General features: G+C 47.8%; 1 protein-coding gene across 13 annotated transcripts in view; it reads right to left on the bottom strand.

Annotated features, from left to right (window-relative positions):
- The window catches only part of PDE8B (phosphodiesterase 8B), a 352,403-nt gene that overhangs the window by 281,574 nt on the left and 44,897 nt on the right, over positions 1-25,932 (bottom strand). For 2 of the 13 annotated variants that reach the window (XM_055436843.2, XM_055436846.2), the window contains exon 1: positions 1,464-14,203. The exons of 9 other annotated variants lie outside the window; for them this stretch is intronic. In XM_055436843.2, the coding sequence (XP_055292818.1) occupies positions 1,464-1,487 (24 nt within the window). In that variant the 5' untranslated portion in view covers positions 1,488-14,203. Of the gene's footprint in view, positions 1-1,463; positions 14,204-25,932 lie in introns of those variants that run through there. 2 more of the 13 variants (XM_055436849.2, XM_055436852.2) reach the window with 1 other exon arrangement.

Below are 25,932 nucleotides of genomic sequence, written 5' to 3'. Positions count from 1 at the left end.
GATCCAGACAGGTTATGTGTCTTGCCCCAAGTTTCGCAGCTGGTACAGGTGGGGCTGGAACTCAGGTAGCAGGCTTCCCAATAGCAATGCTCTTTCCCCTGCTGGAGAATTACTGTTCTTCTGTTTTGCTTCTTGGAAAACTGAGCCAAGTTAAAATAGCTCATTCAAGGTCAGAAGGGCAGTCAAGTAGAACTTGTGATGCTGACCAGCAGATTATACAATCCTAGAGGGCGGGTCCTCTGCCCCTCACCTACCCCCTGGGGCCCTGGGTAAATGTTTTGGTTGACACAACACACAAGAGTTTAGAGGAAGTGTCTCTTCTAGGTTTGCACTACGTGTTTAACTTCAGGTTCTGGCACACGCGCGTCAGTTATTTTAACAGAGCAGGCACGCCCCCCAGTGCCCCGACCCAGCGGGCCGCCAAGGTTAGGGGCGGGGGCCGGATAGCCACCACTCAACCAGGTGGTCTTGCAGCCCTAGAAACTCGAAACTCGCCCATAGCAACTCCTCAGCGATGTTTTTCTGGTTTTGCCAATCTGGAGACAGTAAACTGCTGTCAGATTGAGCCGGAAGCAGAATGGTTGGGCACGCCAGTCTTGAGGGTACAGAGGCGCCTGCTGAACGCGGAATACCTCTAGCCAAGCTGTTATAAAGGCTAATGCAAGCCTCGCCTCCCACAACACTCCAGGGACCGTGCCCACTTGATCCCGGTAACTACGTGCACTTTCAGGTGACACTCCGACGCCCACCAGGACTGCCCCCCCCGCCAAGTTCCGGGAGGCAGCTTCTGCCTTGGTCCAACGCCTCTCCTGCACCGCGGACCCTTCTCACCCGCACTTTCCTACAGCCCACAGTGTGAGCCCCTTCTCTGAAGCTACATTCCATCTCCCCCACCGCAGGCTGGTGGAATAAACCTCACAGCAGGTCCAGGTGCCCAGCGAGCGCGGACCCTGGAGCTGGGCGCGCGCGCGGGTGGGAGTGGGTCCCCGGATCCCCAAGGGCGCCCTCCACCCAAGCCGAGGGCTGGGACGGCGGGGGCTAGCTTTCCGGGAGGGATGGCAGCTACGCAGCCGCTGGGAGCACTCAGAGGAAGGCAGGGACACTGCGATCGCCCAGAGACGGCGTGGGAAACTCGGGGCGCAACAGGAGTCAGTGCCACTGGCCCAACGGCGCTGCAGGTCGGCTCTTGCCCAGGGAAAGCTCCACACAGACGCAGACGCACTGCTGGTGGGTGATCGGTATCATTTGAAATTATAAACCGGACGGTTACAGCAGACAATCGAGGCGCTCCCCTCCAGGGAAGGAAGAAGGAAGTTGGGCACCCCTACACGGAGAGGCTGGAGAGGGGAGAAGCCCCTCCAGAGCTGCAGGGTGTCCGAAAGGGGTGCAGGGTCAGCTCTAGGCTCGGGGGTGGTGGGAGGGGGCGGCTCGCCGGACGTGCAGATCCAGCGCTCGGGGCTCACCTGGCCGGCGTTCGGAGGGTCCATGCTGGAGGCTGGCGGCTGCCGGCGCTCGAGCGGTGCCCGTGGCCCGCACCGCAGCCCCGCACAGAGGGCACAGGGCGGCCGCACCCCGCACTCGGGCCTCCAGCCCCGCGCCAAGGGGCCGGTCGTTCCGAGGGACTCTGGCTGCGAGCCTGAGCCTCTTTGCCTTCACTCCCCAGGCGCGCCTGCAGCGGGCGAGTGCCTGGGTCCTAGCGCCCCTCCCGGGGATGAAGCCCGACTTGGAGCCTGCTCGGCGCCCCCCTAGCTATTCCAGCCACTCGAGGGGAGTTAGGGCTAAGGGCCAGCGCTGCCCAACCTGGCGCTTCTCAGGACTGGGAATCTGGACAGGGAGCTTCTTTCTCACCACGCCCACCATTCCCATTTTCATCTCCATGTGCTTCTACTCCCCAAGAAACACTGAAGGATCAGATTTGCCTCCTTCCTCACTCAAATCCGTGTACATTATCATTTTAAAGAGATTCTGTCACAGACAGCAGTCATGACAGATCATAGATAGTTCTTCCTCAAAGTGAAAGGAAGACTTCTGTGTTCAAATGAATTTGTAAAGGACACTCCACTGTGTGTCTACTGCAGAGTTGGGGGGTGGGGGGCGGTGACGGGGTGTTGTCCTTCAGCCTTAACTGTGGGGACAACTTACCAACGAGAGTCAAACGTGGATCCAGACAAAGGTCCTGATCCCCTTCTTGCCTGCTCCCAGTCTGTTTAGGGAGCTAGAATCAAAGGCCTGTGCAGCTATGGTGAAGCTTTCAGAGACTTTGAAATAGTCAAGAATCCAGCCCAGTTAAGTGCTTCAGCTGTAAATAAGCCTGGCCTCCAGCTCCGGGTTCTTATCACACCTGCCGCATACCTGGCTCCTCTGGTAGAGGGCTGTCTACAAAGACCTAGGGAGCATTTACAAAGGCCTCTCCTTTCTCAACTGCCCACAGGGCTGAGTCAGTCCAGTTAAAACCAAGATCAACAACAGTGATCTTTTCCTGCTGACTTTCTCATTCAGAGAGGCTGATGAAATTTCTAATGGCAGGAAAGGAAAACAAGTTATCTTTAGAAGTAAAACCTATTTCACAGGACATGGAGAGAGACAAAAAGAAGCATTATTACTTGGCATTAGCCATTATCCATAAAGGCCATCCATGAGCCATGAGAGCAGTGTGAATATAGCCTTTCATGTCTTTTTTAAAGAGTTCTCCTCTTTGTGTGGACCGACTCTAAGGTGATCTCCAGTTTTCCCCACTACCTCATGTTCATGTCTTTGAGGACTCCCCATGCCTTGAATGTCAGGGAACTTCTGACTTGCTTCCTATCCATTAAGTATGGCAAAGGTGATGGGATGTCTTTTCAGTGACTATGGTACTGTCTTGATAGGAGATGCTCTTTTTTGCTGGTTTTGTTAAAGCAATAGCCATGTTGGAGAGGCCCGTGTGGCAAAGAACCGAGGGGGCCTCTGGCCTGGAGCTAGTGAGAAACTGAGGCCCTTCGTCCAACCAACTGCAAAGAACCAAGTCCTGCCAACAACCAGGAAAGCCCGAGAGTGAACCCTCCCCTCACTGAGCCTTGAGGTGAGGACCTACAAAACCACGCTCACCTTCTGACCCACAGAAACTGTGAGATAATATATGTATGTGTTTAAGCCACTAAATTTGTGGGGGCGTGTTACGTACAACAGCAAAACTAATACACTTCCTCCGTCCACAGATGGAAATGTGAGGCAGAGGAGATCAGGTAAGAGAGTTAAGGTCACTGAGAGCAGCAGCATAGTCCATCATCATTCCACTATCGTAGCCTGAATAGACGAGGAAGGTTTCCCAGGCGGCCCAAGCAGGAGACGCAGGCAGGAGACGCGCGTTTGATCTCCGGGTTGGGAAGATCCCCTGGAGGAGGAAATGGCAACCCACCCCAGGCCTCGCCTGGAAAATCCCATGGAGAGAGGAGCTTAGCAGGCTACAGTCTGTGGGGTCGCAAAGGAGATAGGAACAACTCAACGACTGAGCGCGCAGACAGGGAAAAGCAGAACAGCTAAGGCAGCTGAAGGTGAAAGGGCAAGTTCAGGTTGAGACTTGAAGAGGGGTGAAGCACACGACTTTGAGAAAGTCTGAGGCAAAAATAACCCAGCAGGTAAAAGGACAGGCTGAAGAACTCAGGGTAAGTCAACCCAAGCAAAAAGAACAAATAACTATCTTCAGAAAGTAAAGTGAGAGGAAAACAAGAAAAACACTAACAAAGAGAAGATGAGGGAAGGTAAAGGCACCAAACCCTCTGACTCTCTTTCCTCGTTATCTATTAAAAACAAAAAACAAAGCCACACCATTCACTCCTGGAAGTGTGGGGGATTTTCCGGAAGAGCTGCTCGAGAAGTGCTCGGAGGCCAGCAGCGCATGGGTCGGGCCTGTGCCAACCAGCAGGTCGTCTGTTGTTCCCAAGATACCGCATAAAAACAGATGGTGTCTCAAAACGATCAGCCAGCATTGAGGGTCCACGTGTATTCGTGAGCTTTTCAGTATCTTTAGACACCTAGTCTTTTAATAAAGTTCCCTATCCCATCCCAGCTATAATATAGCAAAATTGAGGCTAACAGTTAACCCTGGTGTATACCTTGAAGCGTATTATGGAGTGCTGCATGGTTTTTAAAAGAGGAAGGGAGGAAAAGGAACGAAGGAAGGGAGAGAGAGCGGGAGGGAGGAGAGGGACAGGGAACTCAAGCAAGGGGAAGGAAATGAAGAAGGGAAAGAAGGGACGGGAGCGCAAAGCACAGAGTTCCCAGTCTAGCGGAGGAGGAGCGGCTGAGAGGCCTATCCCTGCATAAGAAAGCCCTGTTCTCCCGCTTCCCATAGCCTGCTGGACATCTCCACGAGAGTCCCACCCACACTTCACAACAAAAATACTTCTGAACCAGGAAGCATCCATCTCCCCACCGAATCTGAGTCCCGGTGGTTAATGCCACTAACGCCTCTCCCAACTCAAACTGGAGCCACGCGGCTTCCCTCCCTCTCTGTACCAACCAGCCACCTGTGGGGTCACGGCCTGTTCCTCCCCCCCGGCACCGCTACTGCCAGGAGCGACACACTGCCTGCCTCTCCTAAGCTAGGTGAGTAGCAAGAGCCAACGTGGGATGATTTAACTCGAGGGGTCAGAGTCCAGCCTACCCACTGCTCATGCCCGTAATGTCTCCTCCACCCAGATTTTACACAGCTTGTCATTTCCTCTAACTGGTTTTTTCCTTTTATTCTTTTCTCTAATTGGTCCAGCATTGCTCTATCCTAAAGTTGAAAACTGTAAATATTTCTACCTGGCAACTCTTCGTGCCTTTAAAACCTTCATAAGACTGTGGATCTGACACTCCCTTCTACTCTGAAGAGCAACTTAACACAATGCTTACTTAGGCAGAATATCCATTTATGGGGAAAAAGGAAATGGGCAGCAAATCCAATGGCACCCATTCCACAGCTCTGCCCGTGGTTCGATGCATCTAGCTGTTTCGAATATGGGAGAGAGCACAACAGCTTCAGGTTGGTTTTTGGCTTTTGGTGGCCCCAGACTTGTGATGGAATCTATTTCAGGTCTATAACCCAACAGGCAGAAAAATACACTGGGAGAGGAAAAGGCTGTTCTCCTATAGGGAATAAATGGAAGTCTGACCACGCATGAGTGGAAGAGCAGCAGTTATATATTAATAACAAGTCTTCGATTCCACTGATAAGGTTAAAACAAATGAGGCACACCTTTTCGGCTTCTCTGAACATATCACTGGCCATTCTTTGAAGACTGAAGATGTTGATGATGCTGACAAGCTGGTATTTACACAATTGCTAAAGTATGAAAGACCAGTACTTTCATTGCTGCCTGCATTTGACAGTTTCTGGAGAAACTAAGTCCATGGCTTACCTTCTATGGCAACATGTGCATTAAACTCCTGTTGTAATTCTTCCAGCCAGTTGGTATACCATTATTCCATTATCACCACCCGTCTCCTGAACCAAAGGAATACACAAGCAGTAACATGACTGACCTTCTGACAACAGAGAAACGGACTCTGAGAGGTTACTGGGTATCACCCGTGGCCTCCCTTACTCTAAACATGTGAGTAGATTCAGTCTTTCCTAATCATATGGAAATCTCACTCTGAATCTAGCAAACCTCCCCTAAGAAAACACAACCCATCTCCTACATAATTGCAGACCATACCTTCTTCAGCCTGGATCCCTATTGTCAGAAGGGCTCAAATCAGAGACAGAAAGGAATAGAAAGTTTTGAGCAAACCTGTGTTGTCACATGGACAGGCATGAGCTCTATGGCCTAGAGTTATAGATCTGCAAATATTAAACATGAAACTAGAACATTGAGCATTATGAGTAAAATCTCCCTCATCATTATTTATCAGCAGGAGGCCATAAGCATAAAGTTGCACTTGAATCTGAAGAGGAGTCACTGTGCCAACCGGCTGCCGCATATTCCTTTAAGTGTATTTGAGACCAAGCCCCTCCTCCAATCATCACTGATCCTTACACCCAGCATTGATGCTTTCGGACTGTGGTGCTAGAGAAGACTCTTGAGAATTCCTTGGACTGCAAGGAGACCAAACAAGTCAATCCTAAAGGAGATCAATCCGACATTTATTGGAAGGACTGATGTTGAAGCTGAAACTCCAATACTTTGGCCACCTGATGCAAAGAGGCAACTCATTGGAAAAGACGCTGATGCTGGGAAAGACTGAGAGCAGGAGGAAAAGGGGGCGACTGAGGATGAAATGCTTAGATGGCATCACTGACTCAATGGACATGAGTTTGAACAAACTCCAGGAGACAGGGAAGGACAAGGAAGGCTGGCATCCTGCAGTCCATGGGGTTGCAAAGAGTCGGACACAACTGAGCAACTGAACAACAATGGATGCATAAGACAGACTGAAAACAAGGTGAATCCATACTGCTTACGTCCTAGTGGAGAAAGAGACAATTACCATGAAAAATAAAGAAAGAGATCATCTTAACATGAGCTGAAGATGAGAAAACAAATTACTGCAATAGAAAGAGATGGACAAAGGTGACTCTGGGAGGTCAGAGATGGCTTCCGTGGGAAGGGAAGAGGATCCCAGGGAGGAGAAGAGCAAATGTAGAATCCTGAAGGCCTCACAAGCTTGGTAAGTTCCAGGAAGAGACAGGAGGCTGTTGTGGGTATGGCCAGGTGCAACAAGAAGCCTGGTGACAGTGTTAAGCAGAGAAGAAACATGATATAATTTGCTTTTTAAAAAGATCCTCTGGCCACTGTGTAGAGAATCCATTCTAGGCATTCACAGGGCAGCAGGAGGCTGCTGGAGCAATCCAAGTGAGAGATGGTGATGATGGAGGAGAAAGCAGCAGAGACAGTAGAGACAGTCAGGTTGGGGCTGCAGGGTCTTGGTGAGGCCGACAACACTCGAGACGGAGTGCCCACGGGGAGCGGAGTGAAGAGAGAGGAGAGACAGCGACACCTAGGTTTGCGGCCTGAGCAGTCAGGTGGCCAGTGGAGCCATTTACTCAGATGGGGAAGGGTGAGGCAGGAGCAGGAAAAGAATGGGTGGGAAATCAAGAGCTCCGGTTTGACCCTGTTCAGCTCCAGTCCACGCAAGACATCCAACGGAAGATGTGAAGCAAGCCGCTGGATCTCTGAGTCTGGCTCAGGAGAAAGGTCAGCGCTGGACTCCTACGTTTGGGAGTCATCTGTGTGCCGCTGCTACTGTTAGCCCTGGGGCCAATCATCAGAAAGGGCGCAGAACCACAGGCCACGCCTGCCAGCCCACTGAGGTTCCACAGAGGATGCCAGCAAGGGGCCGGGGCCCGGCTGACAGGAGGAAAACCCACAGAAAGAGAAGGAAACTTCTAACCAACTTGGCCACTGATATGAAGAACTTTATGGAGCACTTCTGAAAGGTTTTACACAAGGACTAGACATGAAGGTTGGTACATTACAAAGACAAATTTGGGTGTGGAGGCAAGCACAGGTTGGAGAAGACTCCAACACCACAGTTCAAAAGCATCAATTCTTCGGCGCTCAGCTTTCTTCACAGTCCAACTCTCACATCCATACATGAGCGCTGGAAAAACCATAGCCTTGACTAGCAGGCTTTAAAAATGAGGGCAATATAGATAAAGTAAGAAGTATCTGCCCCTTAGATTTTGGCCACTCTATTTCTTGTTGCCCCCTCTGCTTCTCCTCCCCAACTTATATTTTTCCTCCCATCACTAAGGCAAGAATGTACTGATTAACAAAACCTCTGGGAATGAAGTGCACATGTAACAAAATCACCCATGTTTTAAAACCAGTCAACCACCTTCATAAATCAGGCAGATTTGTATTAACACACATCGGGCAGGTCCGTAAGAATATTTCCGAGACCTTGGACCCTATGTTTAGCTGCTAGAGGCTAAGAAAAAAAAAGAAAAAAACCAAACAAATGAACATGGATAAACAAACGAACCTCCTCACATACGTTCCATTTGTTTGCAGAGAGTTAAAGGTAGAATACTGATCCCCCAAAACACGCCTGCAGTCAACGAGGTTTGTCTAGACAGCCCCCGGCCTCCCTTCCTGTACCTGTTCTCTCCTCTCTCCAATCCAGATACCTGCTTTGTGCCCTCCTGACCTGGGGGAGGAAGAAGGAATGAACCCTCCACTTGAGTTCACTGATTGGCGGATGGCACTTTGGTGTGAATGCATCTGAGACCAAGTGTTACGTTATCCAGTAATGTCAGTTTCAAGACTTTTGCTTACTTATCTACTTACTGGAACTTACTTTCTTATTTCCTTATCGGGTGGCTGGGGAAGAAGGCATGGGTAGATGCCAGCGAAAAAGTAAACAGGTGGGACAATTCTTCAGGACTCAACTTGCCTCCTGGGAGACCTCCAGCCCATGCAGGCTGCCACCCATGGCTCCCACAGCGGCTGTCATTCTGTGTAGCTGTCATCAACACTGCTGTTTCCTGCTTCATGTCTGCAACTTCTACCAGACTAAATTCCTTGAGAGCTAAGACTGGATCTGTCTTAATTTTGTATTCCCAGACGAAAAAACATGAGCACTTGATTAATGTTCGCGAATGACTAAACGAATGAATGAACTGAGGTTGGGGTGCAGGAGTTATAATGTCCTTTTAAGCTGCCGGAGAAGACTAAGACTATCCTTTATCTTTCAAACACCATCAAACGGCCTTTGTTCCTTGGGAGGGACTTTGACCTAAAAAGTACCAGAAGCAGGAAAACAAACACCGTCATCAGCTGCTTCTTCTGGGTCTGAAATTGTTAGATCCTGACCCTACCTCTGGGTTCTCCTAACCTAAGACCCCAGACCCACATTTATGTTGCTGGGTATTCTTGACATTTCATCCATCACGTTATTCAGATAAATGGTTATTGGGGTCTGCTAAGCTCCGGGCACAATGCTAGGTATGGAGGACTCAACAATCAAGAAACCCAGCCCAGACCCTGCATCCACCAACCTCACAGTCTGGCTGAGTTACTGTTTAGGGCCCTGTCCCAGCCAAAGCCTCCTTCACCAGCCCCCATCCACCTATCCATCCACTCTACCGTCTGTGTTTCTTAGTTTTATATATTCCTGAGAACAACAGGGGGTGCGGTGGTTGGAATACATTTGTTAAATAAAGGCTACACTAGTTTGGGTTGTTCTGGCATCATATTATCAAAGCTAAAAATATTAAAAAGCTAAAAAGGCTTGTGTTGGATAGCCTTTGTTTGCCCCTCCAGATGAGCTCTCCATCTCTCCTTCCCAACCCTGTGCTGGGAGAGGCTGAACTGTAGGGAATATATCACAGGCCCCTTGGTCTCTGGCTGTCAGCTGGGTTCAGCAACGGAGGCACCAGCATAGGATGGGAGCAGGGCAGGAGTCATGTGTCTCCATGGTAGCACAAAGCTCTCTCAGTCCCAGCATCTGCTGCATCTCCGAGCCTGTTCCCATCTTCCCAGTGGTACGTTACCATCGGCCCCTGGGTGGTAATGGCTTCTCAGATCTTGCTGGCATGGAAACTGTGTCATCCCTTATTGGGTCCCCTTAAGTCTGCCCACCACCCACACCTGTTTAGGACAAGCCTTCATCTGTTTCCCGAAGGAACTCCAATATAAAGCCCATTTCTTTCAGCCTCTTAGGGTGGAGTCACAGATTCCTAAAGAAAAGGGTCAACTCTCAATCTGGGGCCTTCACAGCTATTTGCAGCCACCCTGTGACATTTACTACCATCAGCCTACACAGGCGGATTTTTAAAAGCATATCCTATGGGTTAGACAAAGGTGACATAGTGGTAAAGAAATCGCTCACCAATGCAGGGGACGCAGGTTCAATCCCTAGGTCAGGACGATCCCGTGGAGTAGGAAATGGCAACCCACCTTAGTATTTCTTGCTTGGAAAACTCCATGGAGAAAGGAGTCTGGTGGGCTACAGTTCATGGGGTCACAAAGAGTCGGACAGGACTGAGCATGTACATACACATGCCAAGACAAAGGTCAGGCCTGAGATGCCAACTAAAAAAGCGCAGAAGGAATCAAGTGACGAATGCTTGGCATTTCAAATTCCAAGAAGTCACAGCTGGTGGAATCAGGTTCAAACTTTGGATGTGAAGCTGATATCGACCAATTCTATCTCTTTCCCCAAGTCACACCCTAAACAGGCCACGTGACCTCCCCCGCCTTTTGTCCACAGACCTGCCTCTCTGCCTGGAATGCCTTCCCCACCACCCCCTGCCTTAATTCTGTATGTCTAATCCCTTCCCACCCTACAATGTCTAGTGCATATGGCTTCTCCATAAATGGTCAAGAAAATAACATTTTCCCTCCAGATATGTGGAGTGTTTTGCTTGTGCTCATTCATACCACTTACCACTCACTTGTGTTAAAATTATTTGTGTCTAGGTGTTTTCTCACTCCTACCACTTTTAGAGTCCTGAGGGCAGGACAATGTCTTATATATCTGTTGTCCCCACTACAGTGCTTCAAAAATGGAAATTTCTAAGCAGGTGCTTGTTGACTGACTAAATAAAAGTATGAATTAACCACCAAAATTATTTTCACTTGGAATGGTGACATAATTGCTTCCGAGTCTCAGAAGACCAAACCATATTTCACATTTTCAGCCTGAAATAGCAAATTCATTAAAACAAATAGCACTAAATTTGAGGAGAAATATTTTCAGATTGTTTCCATATGTGTTGCTATATATAATGGGTTTATGCAATATTTCAAATCAAACTCAACACCATGTGGTCATGTATCTTAGAAGCTCATAATGATGACGTAGATCAGAACTTAAAACCATAACAAAAAATTTCTTACAGATTTGTTCATTTATCCTTCAGTTCTGCTTATTCTCTCAACGTTTCCTTTCCAGGCTTGTCCCCGATGTCACTTTCTGTCTGTGACTTCTGTCTTCCCTAGGCAGAACTGCTCTCTCCTCTGTACAGACCTTTGTTGTGGCTTTTATCCCACTGCTCTGTGTTTTCATGTGTCCTTGTCCCGCTGTGATCACCTGCCTCCGTCTTCCCAACACTTAGCGTGGCACCTGGCACAGAGTGAGGACTCAATAAAATTGAACTGGCCTAAGGCTAACTTTGGCTTCAAAAATCTAACCCAGGCTTTCCTTGGCTTCAAGTCCTGTGATATTTATAAATTGCATGAGATGTAGGAAAACACACATACACCTGCCCTTTGGAAGTGGTATCTGGATTCCTTATCTATAGTCAGCTACTGTCCCGGATCCCAATTGGGGTAACATGGGCTCCTGCCACATGAACTCTTTTTGCTCGCAGCTCCAAGACAGCAGCAATTCAGCATCGTGTTCCTCTAGCTAAAATAGAAACCCCTTGAGACAGGGTCATGTTTCAAGCCAGGGAAAGGAGGGAGCAAAGAAGACTAGAATGAACTGAGCATCTGATCTGTGCTCAGCCCTCTGCATGTTAGTTTCACAATATCTCAGGGCCAGCACCACTCCACCAGCCCCATGTGGCAGCAGGGCATCATCAAGGATCAATGGAACCATTGTTCTAAGACATGCTACCACTGGCAATAGCTCTGCTGGAGTAAATTTCAGGATGGGGATAAGGGTCAGGCTCATCTCCAATATCACCCCAAACCACTGCCTTGAGGACACTGATCTTCCCATTACCTGGAGCCCCCAGGTCTTTCCCACATCAGAGTGTTGGCACACGTTCTTCCTTCTCGGCTCACTGGTTCACACCTCCACTCTTCTCCTGGCTAATTCCTACAGATCCTCTAGGCCAGGGGTTCTCAGAGCTTGGTCTCCAAACCAGCAGTCTCAGCACCACCTACGAACTTGTTTGTTGTTGTTGCTGTTAATCAGTCGTTAAGTTGTGTTCGACTCTTTGAGAACTCATGAACTGCAGCACGCCAGGCTTCCCTGTCCTTCACTGACTCCTGGGGTTTGCTCAAACTCACGTCCATTGAGTCAGTGATGCCATCCAACCATCTCATCCTCTGTCACTCCCCTTATTCTCCTGCCCTCAATGTTTCCCAGCATCAGGGTCTTTTCCAATGCATCGCCTCTTTGCATCAGGTGGCCCAAGTATTGGAGTTTCAGCTTCAGCATCAGTTCTTCTAATGAATATTCAGGATTGATTTCCTTTACGATTGACTGGTTTGATTTCCTTGCAGTCCAAGGGACTCTCAGGAGTCTTCTCCAGCACCACAGTTCAAAAGCATCAGTTCTTTGGCACTCAGCCTTCTTTACGGTCCAACTCTCACATCCGTACATGACTACTGGAAAAACCATAACTCTGACCTTTGTTGGCGAAGTGGTGTCTCTGCTTTTTAATATGCTGTCTAGGCTGGTCATAGTTTTTCTTCCAAGGAGCAAGCGTCTTTTAATTTCATGGCCGCAGTCGCCATCTGTAGAGACTTACTAGAAACGCAAATTCTTGGGACTCACTTCAGACCTACTGAATCAGAAACTGGGGAGGTGGGACCCAGACACCTGTTTTGTAACAAACTCTCCAGGTGAGTCTGATGTATGCTGAAATTTGAGCAGCCCTGTTCTAGGTTTTATCTTGACTGTCACTGCCTCAGAGAGACCTTCCTTGATCCCGGCTCCCCAGTCTATGTTACACCCCCACCATCCCTCATGCATAGCTATCTCTCATAATAGCTATTCATTTGTCTCAATCTGCAGATCATATTACTGTCCATGTGTTTCTTTTTCTTTTAATTTTTGGCCACACCCTGAGGCATATGGGATCTTAAGTCCCCTGACCAGGGATTGAACCCACAACCCCCGCACTGGAAGGCAAAGTCTCAACCACTGGACCACCAGGGAAGCTCCCCTGTTAGTGTGTTTCTTTGCTTAAAATCTGTCTTCCTCAGCAGACTCTGAGTTCTGTGAAGATAGAGACCATGTACAGCCCACAGCTTCACCCAGCTTTCCACGGAGCAGGGGCTTGAGCAATGCATCCTCGTGTCAGTCTTTTCTAACCATAACCGGATCATGAGCCAACCTGCCTGTGAGACTCCAGACTCCTTCCTGAGCCCATGTATGGACTTTGCCTCCAGCCATGAACAACACAGCATAAACGACAGCCCAGCTTCATCTGGGGGCCTCCCAGGTATTGCTAGTGTTAAAGAATCTGCCTGCCAACGCAGGAGACGTAAGAGACATGGGTTCAATCCCTGGGTTGGGAAGATTCCCTGGAGGAGGGCACGGCAACCCACTCCAGTATTCTTGCCTGGAGAATTCCCTGAACAGAAGAGCCTGGTGGGCTACAGTCCATGGCGTTACAGAGTCAGGCATGATGGAGCAACTAACACTTCAGGCTTCCCAGGTGGCGTTAGTGGTAAAGAACCTGCCTGCCAAAGCAGGAGACATAAGAGATGCAGGTTTGATCCCTGGGTTGGGAATATCCCCTGGAGAAGGACAAGGCAACCCATTCCAGTATCCCATGGACAGAGGAGACTGCTGGACTACAGTCCATGGGGTTGCAGAGAATCAGACACGACTGAGCACACAGCACACAGCTTCATTTACTCACCATCCAGCATGAAGACCGCCCATGACCCCCTGTGTCTCAGCCTCTCTTTTCTTTCTACTACAGAGGAGCCACATGGACATACAGGTGTGTGTGTGGCTTGGGGGGATCAGGAGATTTAGGCAACCATTTATCAGTAGCTTGGGAAAAGAGCAACGTTTTTAACCATGTGAGATTTTCATATTCTCCATGGATTCTGACCTCGCTAGCTTTTTGCTTGAAGCCACTCTGAAACCAGCACAGATCCCTCAGTGTCTCTGTAACCCAACGACTCCTGCTTCTCTTTCAGGCCTGATGTGTGTGAGACAGAACCAAGGTTCACTTTCCACTGTGGCTCGCTTAGGTAGGCAGGATGCTTGGATTTCAAAGTCCTCACATAAATAATTGTTACCTTTGTTCCTCCCCGTGGCTGATGAAAGATCCCTCCTGACAGTGTCACTAGGTGCTTGTCCGGCTGAGTCTTCACGAGACGCAGGGACACCCAGAACAACTCTCAGATGACTGTGGCTGGCTGGCTGTTTGGGTGCCACAACAGGGCTTAGGGGCCTTGCGCTGGGGATTCTGGCTCAGGGTAGAGTGTACAGTGGACCGTATACCTTCCCTTAATATTTGCCCCCTCCCACCTTCTACCCCAAGACAAAAACAAGTTCACATGAGCTTCCAAGGCAGGTAAGACAGAAGAGTGCTGGCAGAGGCAGCCCCACCCCAACCCCCTTCCTCCCTGAAAGCATAGGGAGGATCCCGTCAGCCCCACGTGTTCCCACGTCCCTCAGCTCTGCTCTTCCAATACCTGCTCATGAGGACAATCCTCCTCCCCACACTGTGTCCCTGAGTCCAGAGAACCACTGGCCCCTTTGCCCCACATCTGAGTCAGCTCAGTCACATCTGCTCTGTCCGCACAGAGACTCCCAGCCTTCACAGCCTAACACAAAGAAAGCTCAGAGAAGTGGAACTCCCTGGCTTGGCTAAGACTTAAAAGTAGACCCTATGTGCAGCCACTGTGGAAAACAGCATGGATACCCCTATAAAAACTGAGAAGAGAGTTGCCGTATGATCCAGAAGTTCCACTCCTGGGCATAAATTCAGAAAAGACGAAAACTCTAATTAGGAAAGATATATGCACTCCTCATGTTCATAGCAGCACTAACTGCTTATAATAGTTAAGACATGGAAGCAACCTAAATGCTTACCAACAGATGAACAGATAAAGAAGGTGTGTGCGTGCGTGTGTGCGTGCGTGCGTGCGCGCGTGTGCGTGCGCGTGCATGCGTGTGTGTGTGCGTGTGTGTGTGTGATGGAACACTGCTGTGCTGTGCTTAGTCGCTCAGTTGTGTCCGACTCTTTGTGACCCCATGGATTGTAGCCCGCCAGGCTCCTCTGTCCATGTGGATTCCCCAGGCAAGAACATTAGAGTGGGGTTGCCATGCCCTTCTTCAGGGGATCTTCCCAATCCAGGGATCGAACCCAGGTTCCCCACATTGCAGGTGGATTCTTACTGTCTGAGCCACATGGGAAGCCCAAGAATACTAAAGTGGGTAGCCTATCTCTTCTCCAGGGGATCTTCCCTGGATATCCAGTGTTCCTGCATTGCAGGTAGATTCTTACCAGCTGAGCTACCAGGGAAGCCCCAATGGAATACTCCTCAGCCATAAACAAGAATGAAATAATGCCATTTACAGCAACATGGATGGACCTAGAGATTATCGTACTAACGGAAGTAAATCAGAGAAAGACAAATATCATGATACCATTTACATGTAGAATCTAAAAATATGATACAAATGAACTTATCTACAAAATAGAAAGAGATTCACAGACAAAGAAAACAAATTTATGGTTACCAAAGGGGAAAGGGAGGGAGGAGGAACGAATTAGGAGTTGGCGATTAACATATACACTCCACTATATAAAAAACAGATAAACAAAAAAGCCCTACCGTATGAGGACAGGGAAATATATTGTAATAACCTATAATGGAGAAGCATCTGAAGAGAAGACAAATATGTATGACTAAATCACTTTGCGGTACTCCTGAAACTAACATGCTGTTAATCAACTATATTTCAACTGTTTCCCAAAAAAGCAGCCCCTCTGTCGGCTCTTCCATCCGAGTCCGAGCAGGGAAGGCGATCAATGCTGGGGACATGCTTGTCTTTCAAATATTCAACCCCAACAGTAATCCTAAGTGACAGCGTCTGTAGCTCCCGTTTGTAGATGTGGAAATTGAGACTCAGAGCCTTTCAGTACTTTCCCAAGATCACAGAACTCATACGGAAGTACTTCTGGACCGTCTGACTACAAATTTCATGCCCTTGTCCCAAACAACCCTCCAAGGAGCCTTGGGAAAGAGATGTCTAAGTGACACAATAGGGACCCTAGAGCTCATCCACTTCCATCCTGAGCTCACGGAGTCTCCTTAGTCCTCAGTCCTTCTCACCACCATGCTTGCACCAACTGGGGAAAATTATTTCCCGCAGCCCTGCATTCCTTCAATTTTTGCCTGGTGGACATGGCCCTTGTCTCCGTTCATACCTCCTTGCCCTTGGCCCCTGTGTCCACTCCAGCACCAAGAAGGAACCACTTGATACCTCACCTTTGGGAAGCCTTTGAGAGAGATGTTTTGACAGATGCAGAATTTCAGAACCGGGTCTCAGGTGGGCTGGTGTGGAAGGGATCCTAAAGGCCGGGCCTCGAGCTGTTGCACAGGAAGACAGCCCCTTCCATCCCAAGCAACTCCTGCCCTGCGGGTCAGTGGGCGGTGAGGCGCCAGCACAGGTTTGGGGGTTTTCTCTCCAGCTTCCCACATTGTATTTCTGGACAACAGTTTACTCTGTGCCATTTTTACTTAAATTGACAGAAAGAAGTAACACAGAAGTATTGGGTTGGCCAAAAAGTTCATTAGGGTTTTTCTGTAACCTCGTATGAAAAATCCGAACAAACTTTTTGACCAACTCAATATATAGGAGGCAACATCAAGTCAAGCGTAGAGACTACAGGAGATTCAATCAAACACAGATCCAATTACGGAAACCTTCCTTTCAAAAGCTAAACAAGATATGGAAAGTAAACGTCGTGAAAACTCATGGACACCCATTTCTAAATATCTTGGAAGATGTCGGAGACAGGAGCTGGCACCCTGCCACCTCTCAGGGCGTGTCTGTCCTTGGGCTTCTCCGTTTTTAAATTCTCAGACTCTGTTGGTTTACTAACTCAGAAGGCCTGAGGCCTCTCTTATCAGATGTCTGCATCAGAATCCTGAATAACAAACGTCTTCTGAACTGAGAACAAGGAAGTTGCAATTTCTCTGGGGTCAGAGACTGAGAAACATTGTTGAAAAGCTGGCGACAAGAGGCCCTACTGAAACAGTGACGGGTTGGCAGGGACCTGGGCGGAGTTCTACAGGGCCCGTGGTACAGACGCTGTCTGCACGGAGGCTGAGGCAGGGAGTGGGAGGAGGCTATTTGCAGGGCTGAGGTCCCCAGCTTCAAGCAAGGAATTGGGGTGTCACCTGCTCTGTTCACCTCCTGGACACAAAAGCCACTCCATTCTCCATCCCAGACACACCTCGCAAGGCCACTACGGCACACGGGGCCATAACTCACCTTTGCCCCAGCCAATGAGCCCTAACTCTCCTGCCATTCCTCCCAGATCCATCTCTGCTCCTGCCCCTGCCCTGCCCCTAAGGGACAGAAGAAGTGGGACCCACCAGAGCATGAGTGGTTCCGGTACAGGCAGTTCTGGATCAGGGGACTGGAACCACACTCCTGGTGCCAGGGCCCAGATTCATGCCCAGACAGCGGCCGGGGCTCTGTGCCAAGGCTGCCGTGCGGCCTCACTGCTCCCTGGCCTCCCTCCAGAGTCCGTGCCAGGAAGGAACAGCCTGCTGCCCGTGAGGAGTGGGCAACCGGATGCCTCCAGCTCTGACTTCTTGGGGGTCTGCACTCTGTAGAAGCACGATCCCTTCTGCCCTTTGCCATGGCCAGTCAACCAGTTCAAGGGAGGACCAGGCAGGTGGGCAGATAGAGGCAGACACCTAATCCTGTAGGGACCCTGGCGTCAGATCAACTGAAAATATTGTTTTCCAGGCCCAGACACAAATTCACTTGTCATCACTTATGTCCTAACAGAGGGAAAAAATACAATGGAAAATTAGATTCCGTGTCATAATGTCACGGGTATAAATAAAATGAAAGGCAAGCCTGACGTCAAGAATGAGGACTCTCACATTCCACTCCACTTCCTCATCATCAAATATGCAGCTCAGTTTACCCGGTTGGGTGGCAGAAACTGGTTGGTATAAACAGGTAGGGGCTCTGATGCTGCGGGGACAGCATCAGAGTAGTCCCGTGAGAGACTGAAGTCCCCCAAAGCCAGCTTCACTTCCGGTGCTGGGGGGTTTCCTGGGATGCTGGGGGTTCCCAGGATGCAGTGGCATTCCTGGCAGATGTCACAATTCCTTCCACACATTCCCTCAGCTTCCCCCGGTCTATTTTCTTTCTCTCTAGTTTCCTTTCTCGGGGGCGGGCAGCCTGTCCCTTCACAAGGTTTCCAGGGCATCGACTGAGGGGATGTTGCTCTTCCCGGAGCAGAGAAGGGTGACGGCAGGTGGGGAAAGCCACAGGGACGGGGCTGGTGTAGATTAGGCGGTGGTCTCTGTAGCTCCCTTAACTCAAATGTGCCCCTGAAAAGTGGTGTGCAGCTCAGTCTGGGGATATGGATTCATATTTTAAGCATATGCTGGACTGCAATGATCTACAGGAACCCCATGGTAAAGAATTCTGCAATAGAAACATTCTTTCCCACCAAGTTCTATCTTTGTAAATCTAGCCATTTCTCTATTATAGCTTTTTCAACATATTAAACATACCTGTACCCCAAAGTCAAAAACAGATGTGGTCTGGTGTGCAATCTAACACGCCTTTGTCATTGAAGGGCATCTGACTTCAAAGCATACTGGGAACAGTGACAAGTAGTGCCACACTTATGAATAAACCCACACCTATTAATACAGGTGCCAGGATTGGTGCCTGCCATTTTCTGGTTCCGCTCTTGACTCTTCGTGGGTATCAGTGAATCTAGGATAATTATGGAGACTCTTCCCAATTCACTTTCTCTGAGTCAAACAACGAGATGTTAAGTCTTTGCTACAAAATCACTACACACTCAGCATGAGTCGGGGGAACCTCCTCTGTGCTGGGGACCTTTCTGGTCCTGGGTGTACTGAGACAAGCAGGACCCAGCTCTGGATCTTTCTGGTCTCGTCTGTGAAGGATGTGATTAGCAGCAGCAAAGTTGGGGGGCAAACAGAGTGGCCTTGGTGTCTAATAGAGAAGTTAACACAGTTCTGGGAATTTCCTGGTGGTCCACTGGTTAGGGCTCCACACTTTCACTGCAGGGGGTTGTTAAAAAAAAAAGTTCTCCCTGCTCTGGCTGCTCGACTGTGCCTGCCTCAGAGGGAGGGAGGCACTGTGTGGATAGCCCACGGAAGGTGCTAGGTCCTGCCTCCCTCCACCCCACTCTCCAGGGTGAAAGTGAAAGTCGCTCAGTCGTGTCCGATTCTTTGCAACCCCATGGACTATACAGTCCATGGAATTCTCCAGGCCAGTATACTGGAGTGGGTAGCCTTTCCCTTCTCCCAGGGGATTTTCCAAACTCAGGGATCAAACCCAGGTCTTCTGTATTGCAGGCGAATTCTTTACCAGCTGAGCCACAAGAGAAGCCCAAGAATATGGGGGTGGGTAGCCTATCCCTGTTGCAGCAAATCTTCCAGACCCAGGAATCGAACCTGGGTCTCCTGCATTGCAGGCAGATTCTTTACCAGCTGAGCCATCAGTGAAGCCCAGGGTGGGCAGGAAGCAACCATGAAACAGGAACGAAGATCACTGCTGTGTACACAAGCACAGCGGTGTCCTTCTCTCATGCCACCCTGCGTGCACACACATGTGCAGGCACACGCACACACTCACACAGCCTGGCTGCAGAGAGGTGTGATGATTCCAGGACAGATCACAATGCTATTTTTAGATCCAGATTTCTAACTCTGCTTCCACTCAAGAAGAAGTAGATTAGACCAATAATGGGCTGAAATGGCAACTGGTCACTTTCCTCTCCACGTGCTCTCAGTGGGGCAGAACTTGGTAGGATGCAGGGCTCAGGCGTGTCTCATTTTATGTCTCCTTATGGCTGCTGAGGATGGCTCTGTGGCCTGAATTCTGGAAGATCTATTTTTAGAAGCCATGATTCTGAGACCATAGAAGGTTTTTTCCTTTACCATAAGAATCTCAGGAGGGGATGTGGTTCTTCAAAAAAGCGTGCAAGGGGACTTCCTTGGTGGTCCAGTGGCTAAGACTCCTTGCTCCCAATGCAGGGGGCTAGAGTTCAAGCCCTGGTCCGGGAACTAGAACCCGCATGCCACAACGAAGAACTAGTGCAGCCTAATTAAATATTTTTTTTTAAAGTGTGCCAGAACTGGCCTAGGGCAGAACTGTGCAGGCAAGGTGTCGGCTTCCTCCCGTCGTCCCCCTGCTTCCTCTCCCGGTCTATGAATCCATTCCAAATCCCACTCGTGGCTTCCAGAACCTTCTATGAGAGTCCTTGTCTGTTTTGATACCATCCAAGCTCTCATCTACCTTACATCTCAAAGCTCAGCCTTCCAGTAACCCTGCCCTCCCACACCTGCTCTCTGCTAGATACACTTGGGTTAACCGTGAGGTGAGATGATTTTATACCAGCTGGTTAAAGGTTGGGTTTTTTGTTTTGTTTTGTTTTTTGTTGTGATAGTTAAGGATGCGAGTTGCTGGCTTCAGACCTACACTAGGGCTCTTGTCCTACCACAGAAGGGGATGAAGTAGAAGGCAGGAGCCTTGTACTATGCAAAGAGGCTGGATGTTCTACCAACACTCAGCATTTTGTTCTTCTCCTTTGGACCTAGCTTGTCCTGCCTCATACGAACCCAGTGTCAAAATTTCAGGACTTTTTGCCAGAGAGTTGTTAAACAGTCATTATGAAAAGTTCTATTACGTAGGCATACAATTAAATAAAATATATTAAGAATAAGGGTAGTGTTAATGTTAGGTCACTCAGTCATGTCCAACTCTCTGCGACCGCATGGCCTGTAGCTCACTAGGCTCCTCTGTCCATGGGATTCTCCAGGCAAGAATACTGGAGTGGGTATCCAGTTTCTTCTCTGGAGGATCTTCCCAACTTAGGGATCGAACCCAGGTCTCCCACATTGCAGGCAGATTCTTTACCATTTGAGCCACGAGGGAAGCCCCAAACAATGGCAATCCCTAGCTACTTCATGATACTCACTCTCATCCATGCACTTGAAGTTATTTACGTCTAATGAGTCTCTATGGTATGAATACTACATCTGGTGGGTAATTGCACATCTTTTCCCAACTCTGTGTCCAATGACATCACACTGGTAGCTTGAACTCAGCCACAGTGGGTAGGAGTACTTATACCAGAGAATTTGGTAAACGGCACGAATCAGGGCTGTGTTTATTGCCTCTTCTTCCATCACACCAGTTCATGGGCATCCCACTATCTGCCCTCCCTGGGGCTCAGGAGCCAGACCTGCGGTCAGCCAGGAGAGCTGGTACCCAACAGCACGGATGTGGGGCGAGGTCGGCAGGGCATCCCTGAAGCTCTCCCAAGCCTTCCCAAAGCCACCCTGCTGGGTTAACTTCTGATGCCCTCCCATCGTCCTGCTTGCCCTCCCCTACTACAGAGACACCGGTGTCTGCCCCATCCCCAAACCCCACTCTCACAACCAGTCCATTCTGCTTGGGGTGATTCTGGAAGCTCCAGCTCAGTCCTGGGGAAGGCATATATGCGGGTCTGGGGATGGGGCAGGGGTCTGAAGCACGAGATGGGGGAAGCAGCCTCAGGGGAGGGTTTTAGTTATAAGGCTACTGCATATACCACCTCGGTGCATTTGGTCCCACAAGTTGAGTTCAGAGCCGGGAGAAGAGCCGTTCTCCTCAGTCCTCCACTCTGAATGTTACTTTTGGCAGACACACACTGGAATTGCTGGGTGTAACTCTGACCTCTGGATTTCAAGACAGTTAATTATCCCTCCCCGCCCGAGTGAATGGGTCAGAGAACATCATCCTTAGAAGAATATTCTGTGTTCTGCACTTTACAAAGCCCTGTCACATTTACTATGACAGCTTTTACAAGGACACTGGGAGACGCACAGCACACACATGACTGTCCTGATTGTGAACAAAAGGAGTCAAGACACAGGCACTATCAGACTGAGCAATGCCCACCTCGCTAGCTTGTAAAAGAGCTGGGACCAGGTCCCACCGTGCCAGCTGGTTTTGAAAATGTCCACCGTACAAAGGTAGGAAGCATGACACGCCAGTTACTGTACCTGTCAACCATGGAAGCCACATGGGCTATCCGCTCTCTCTTCCCCCTCCAAGGACTCGCCTGTGAGCTTTCCAACCAATTCCATAGCACTGAACTAGTGAAAGGTTCACCCTGGCCATTGCGACCATTAACTTACCAGAAAGTGACATCAGATTCTCACCTTCAGTGTCCTTAACAGATGACACCAGAGTCCAAAGAAGACCACAAGGTCATGGGACCACAAGGCCTCAGTATCCCTGGGCCAATCTAGAGCTGATACAGAAGTTCTGCTCGTAACATGGAGCATGGAGTTCCTCACGTGTGCATTCACATGCCATCCACATATATATGAGACCATGGTTTATCAATTCCTGACTCAAAGACTAGCGGACATCAAGCCTTATTAATTTTTTGGCCAACTGGGCAGAGACTCTGAAGCGGGGAAGGAGAGAGGCCAGCTTTTGCAAAACAGCTGCTTAGCCAGTCCTTGGGCCAGGCCCAAAGAACTGGGGAAAAGAAACTCCTTATTATATCCTTGTAAGTGAGAGTTTTTGTTTGTGTAAACCATGACTGGAAAAATTTGTACCAAACTGTCAGTAGTGATTATTCAAGGGGAAATGATGATTTTTTTTTTTTTAAAGTCTCACCGTCAACAGTTTTCAGCAGATAACAACCTTTCTTCAGTTTTCCATATACTTTCAGAAGCACAATCACATCACCTTAAATTTATAAAGCACGCCAACCTTTGCAAAGTGTTCTTGTCCACTACTTCAATGGAGCCATGTAAACACAAGAATCCTATCATTAAATAAACTAAGCCAAAATCTCCCCAAAGACAAAAGAAACAGGAGAGAAACATTACACCAAGGGTGGCGGGATTGCCACACCAGCCATTTCTCCAAGCCCCTCTCTTCCTAAGTTTCTGTGTCTGTTTAGGGGCTTCATAATTTTATCTCTGACCCTCTTTTCTATTACAAAACTGAGTTCAGTAGGTATCCTGTTTGTTCCTTCTCTTGGTTTTTATTTACATGCTTGCCTCATGGGTGAAATCAATGGTAAATGGCTAGCTTCAAAAAGTAACATAGGAATCATTTTCATGTAACTTTCCCATGAGTAAGATTAATGGTCCCTTTTAACCTGTCTTCTTTATTTGAAGTCAAGTATATTTTAGTCCATAGGTCTGGTTAAAGCAAATATGGGAATCAATTCTTTGTGCAAATAAGTCAATTACTATTGTGAATGGTTAATAATTCTTTTGGGCCCACCTACACACTTCTATCCTGAAAAGGCAATTTACAAATTAGACCTCTGTAGTTTAAAATACTGGCTCATTTTCTCTCTACTTGTTGGTAAGATCAGGGCCACTGAATTATTGGTTAGTAATGAGCTGGCTTCCTATTAACTTTAATACCTGTTTCTGACTTACTCTAACCAAGTAAACATGCCCTCCATATTAAAATCAAGAATATCCTCACAGGTGATAAATGTGTTAATTATCTAGGTCTCAGTGATCATCCACAATATCTATGTATATCAAATCATCACACTGTACACTCTAAATAGATACAATTATACGTGCCAATTATTCCTCAATAAAATTGGGAGGGAGAAGAGAAAGCAAGTTTTCACTAAACCCAAAATAACATCAAGATGATTTGGTGGGTAAAAGTGGATAGCTTAATTATAATTTGACATATCATTGGGGAAAAGGATGAAAAAGAGAGAAAAGCAAGGAGGTCACAGGGAAGAGAAAGAAAGGAGACAGTAGTCACAGGTTAAAAAAAAACAGAAAAAGATTAGCACTGATAAGAGTTTTCAGCTGCTCCCAAGGCTGAAAAACAGAATAAAAGGATCAGAATTGACTGAAGTGTCTAAACTATTTTAATATTTAGAAAACAAAGCATTTTAAATCAGGAGGGAGAGAATGGAATATCAACAAAGGGTATTGGCATAATTTGCTAACATTTTTTAAAAGTAATTTAGGTAGGTTAAAGATTTTAATGTTTTCAATTTAGATTTAATAAAAGTGCCAAAATTATAAATGAATTATAGATGACTATTTGTATAATTTGGGGGGAAATAGCATTGTCCTAAGAATGACACTAAAGGCATCAGAATTAAGAAAGACTGATATATTTTACTTTGTAGAAACTAAAAAAAATTTTGTATGTTAAAAAGCATCCATAATACCAGTCCTTTGTCAGATATACATATTAAATATTTCCTCACAATCTATTACTTGTTTTTCATATTCTCAGTGATTTACTTTGAGAACACAATAGCAGGGATCTCAAAAATAATATGCACTGTGAAGAAAAGTATATACTGTATGATTCCATGTATGTGAAGTTCTAGAATAGGAAATACTAATCCAAAATGATGGAAGCTGCATCCATGTAAAATGACACAAGGGAATTTTGGGGGCGACAGAAATGTTCTATATCTTGACTGTGGTCATGGCCACAAGGGTATTGTATTTATCACAGCTTACTGAGTTGTGCACTTAAAGTGGATGCATTTTACTGTATATAAGTTATATCACGATTACATTGAAACAGTTTCCTTATAAGCATCAAAGAAAGTAACAGACTGTGAGAATATTTGCCACATCTAAGGCAGACAAATTTTTGAAATGCTAATATACAAAGAACTTTTACAAATCAATAAGAAAAAAACGAACACACCAATGAAAAACTGGAAGAGCATCCTAAAGATTTGTAAAAGAAGAAATGTAAATGGCCAGTAAATATGAAAATGACTCCAATGCTTTATAAATCAAAGAAATATAAAACAGAAACTCTAATTTGAAAAGACACATGTACCCCAATGTTCACAGCAGCACTATTACAATAGCCAAGATAGACATGGAAGCAACCTAAACGCCCACTGACAGATGAGCAGATAAAGTAAGATCACACACACACACACACACACACCCCACACACACATACCATACACACACACCACACACCCATACCACACACACACACCACACACACACCACACACACCACACACCACACACACCACACACACACACATACCACACACACACCACACACACACACACCACACACACCACACCACACACCACACACACCACACACACACCACACACACATACCACACACACACCACACACACACACATACCACACACACCACACACACACCACACACACACCACACACACCACACCACACACACCACACACCACACACACCATACACAGACACACACACCACACACACACACACACCATACACACCACACACCACACACACCACACACACACAGACACACACACACATACCACACACACACCACACACACAGACACACACACACATACCACACACACACCACACACACCACACACACATACCACACACCATACACACACCCACACACACACACATACCACACACGCACCACACACACACACACCACAGAGACACACACACACCACACACACACAGACACACACACCACACACACCACACACACACACCACACACACACCACACACACACAAACCACACACCATACACACACCCACACACACACCACACAGACACACACACACACCACACACACACCACACACACACACAGACACACACACATACCACACACACCCCACACACACCCCACACACACCCACATCACACACACACACAAACCACACACCATACACACACCCACACACACACACAGACATACAGACACACACACATAGCAATGCTACTCAGCCATCAAAAAGGATGAAATCACACCACATGCCGCAACATGGATGAGATTATCAACCTAAGTGAAGTAAGTCAGAGGGAGAAAGACAAGTATCAGATGATACCATTTATGTGTGGAAGTGAAAAAAAAAAATGACACAGATGTTTCTTTATTTCCAAAACAGGAAAAGACTTACAGACACAAAAAACAAACTTAAGGTTACCAATGGCAAAAGGGGGTGAGGGGGATAATTTAGGAGGCTGGACTTAACATAGACACGCTGCTGTGTATAAAATAGATAACCAACAAGGACCTGCTACATAGCAGAGGGAGCTATGC

This window comes from Moschus berezovskii, chromosome 9, assembly GCF_049115385.1.
Source record: "Moschus berezovskii isolate FMDL1 chromosome 9, NW_MosBer_1.0, whole genome shotgun sequence".
NCBI classification, from domain to species: domain Eukaryota; kingdom Metazoa; phylum Chordata; class Mammalia; order Artiodactyla; family Moschidae; genus Moschus; species Moschus berezovskii.
The sequence above is the reverse complement of the archived record's forward strand: the minus strand, read 5'-3'. Positions and strand labels throughout refer to the sequence as shown.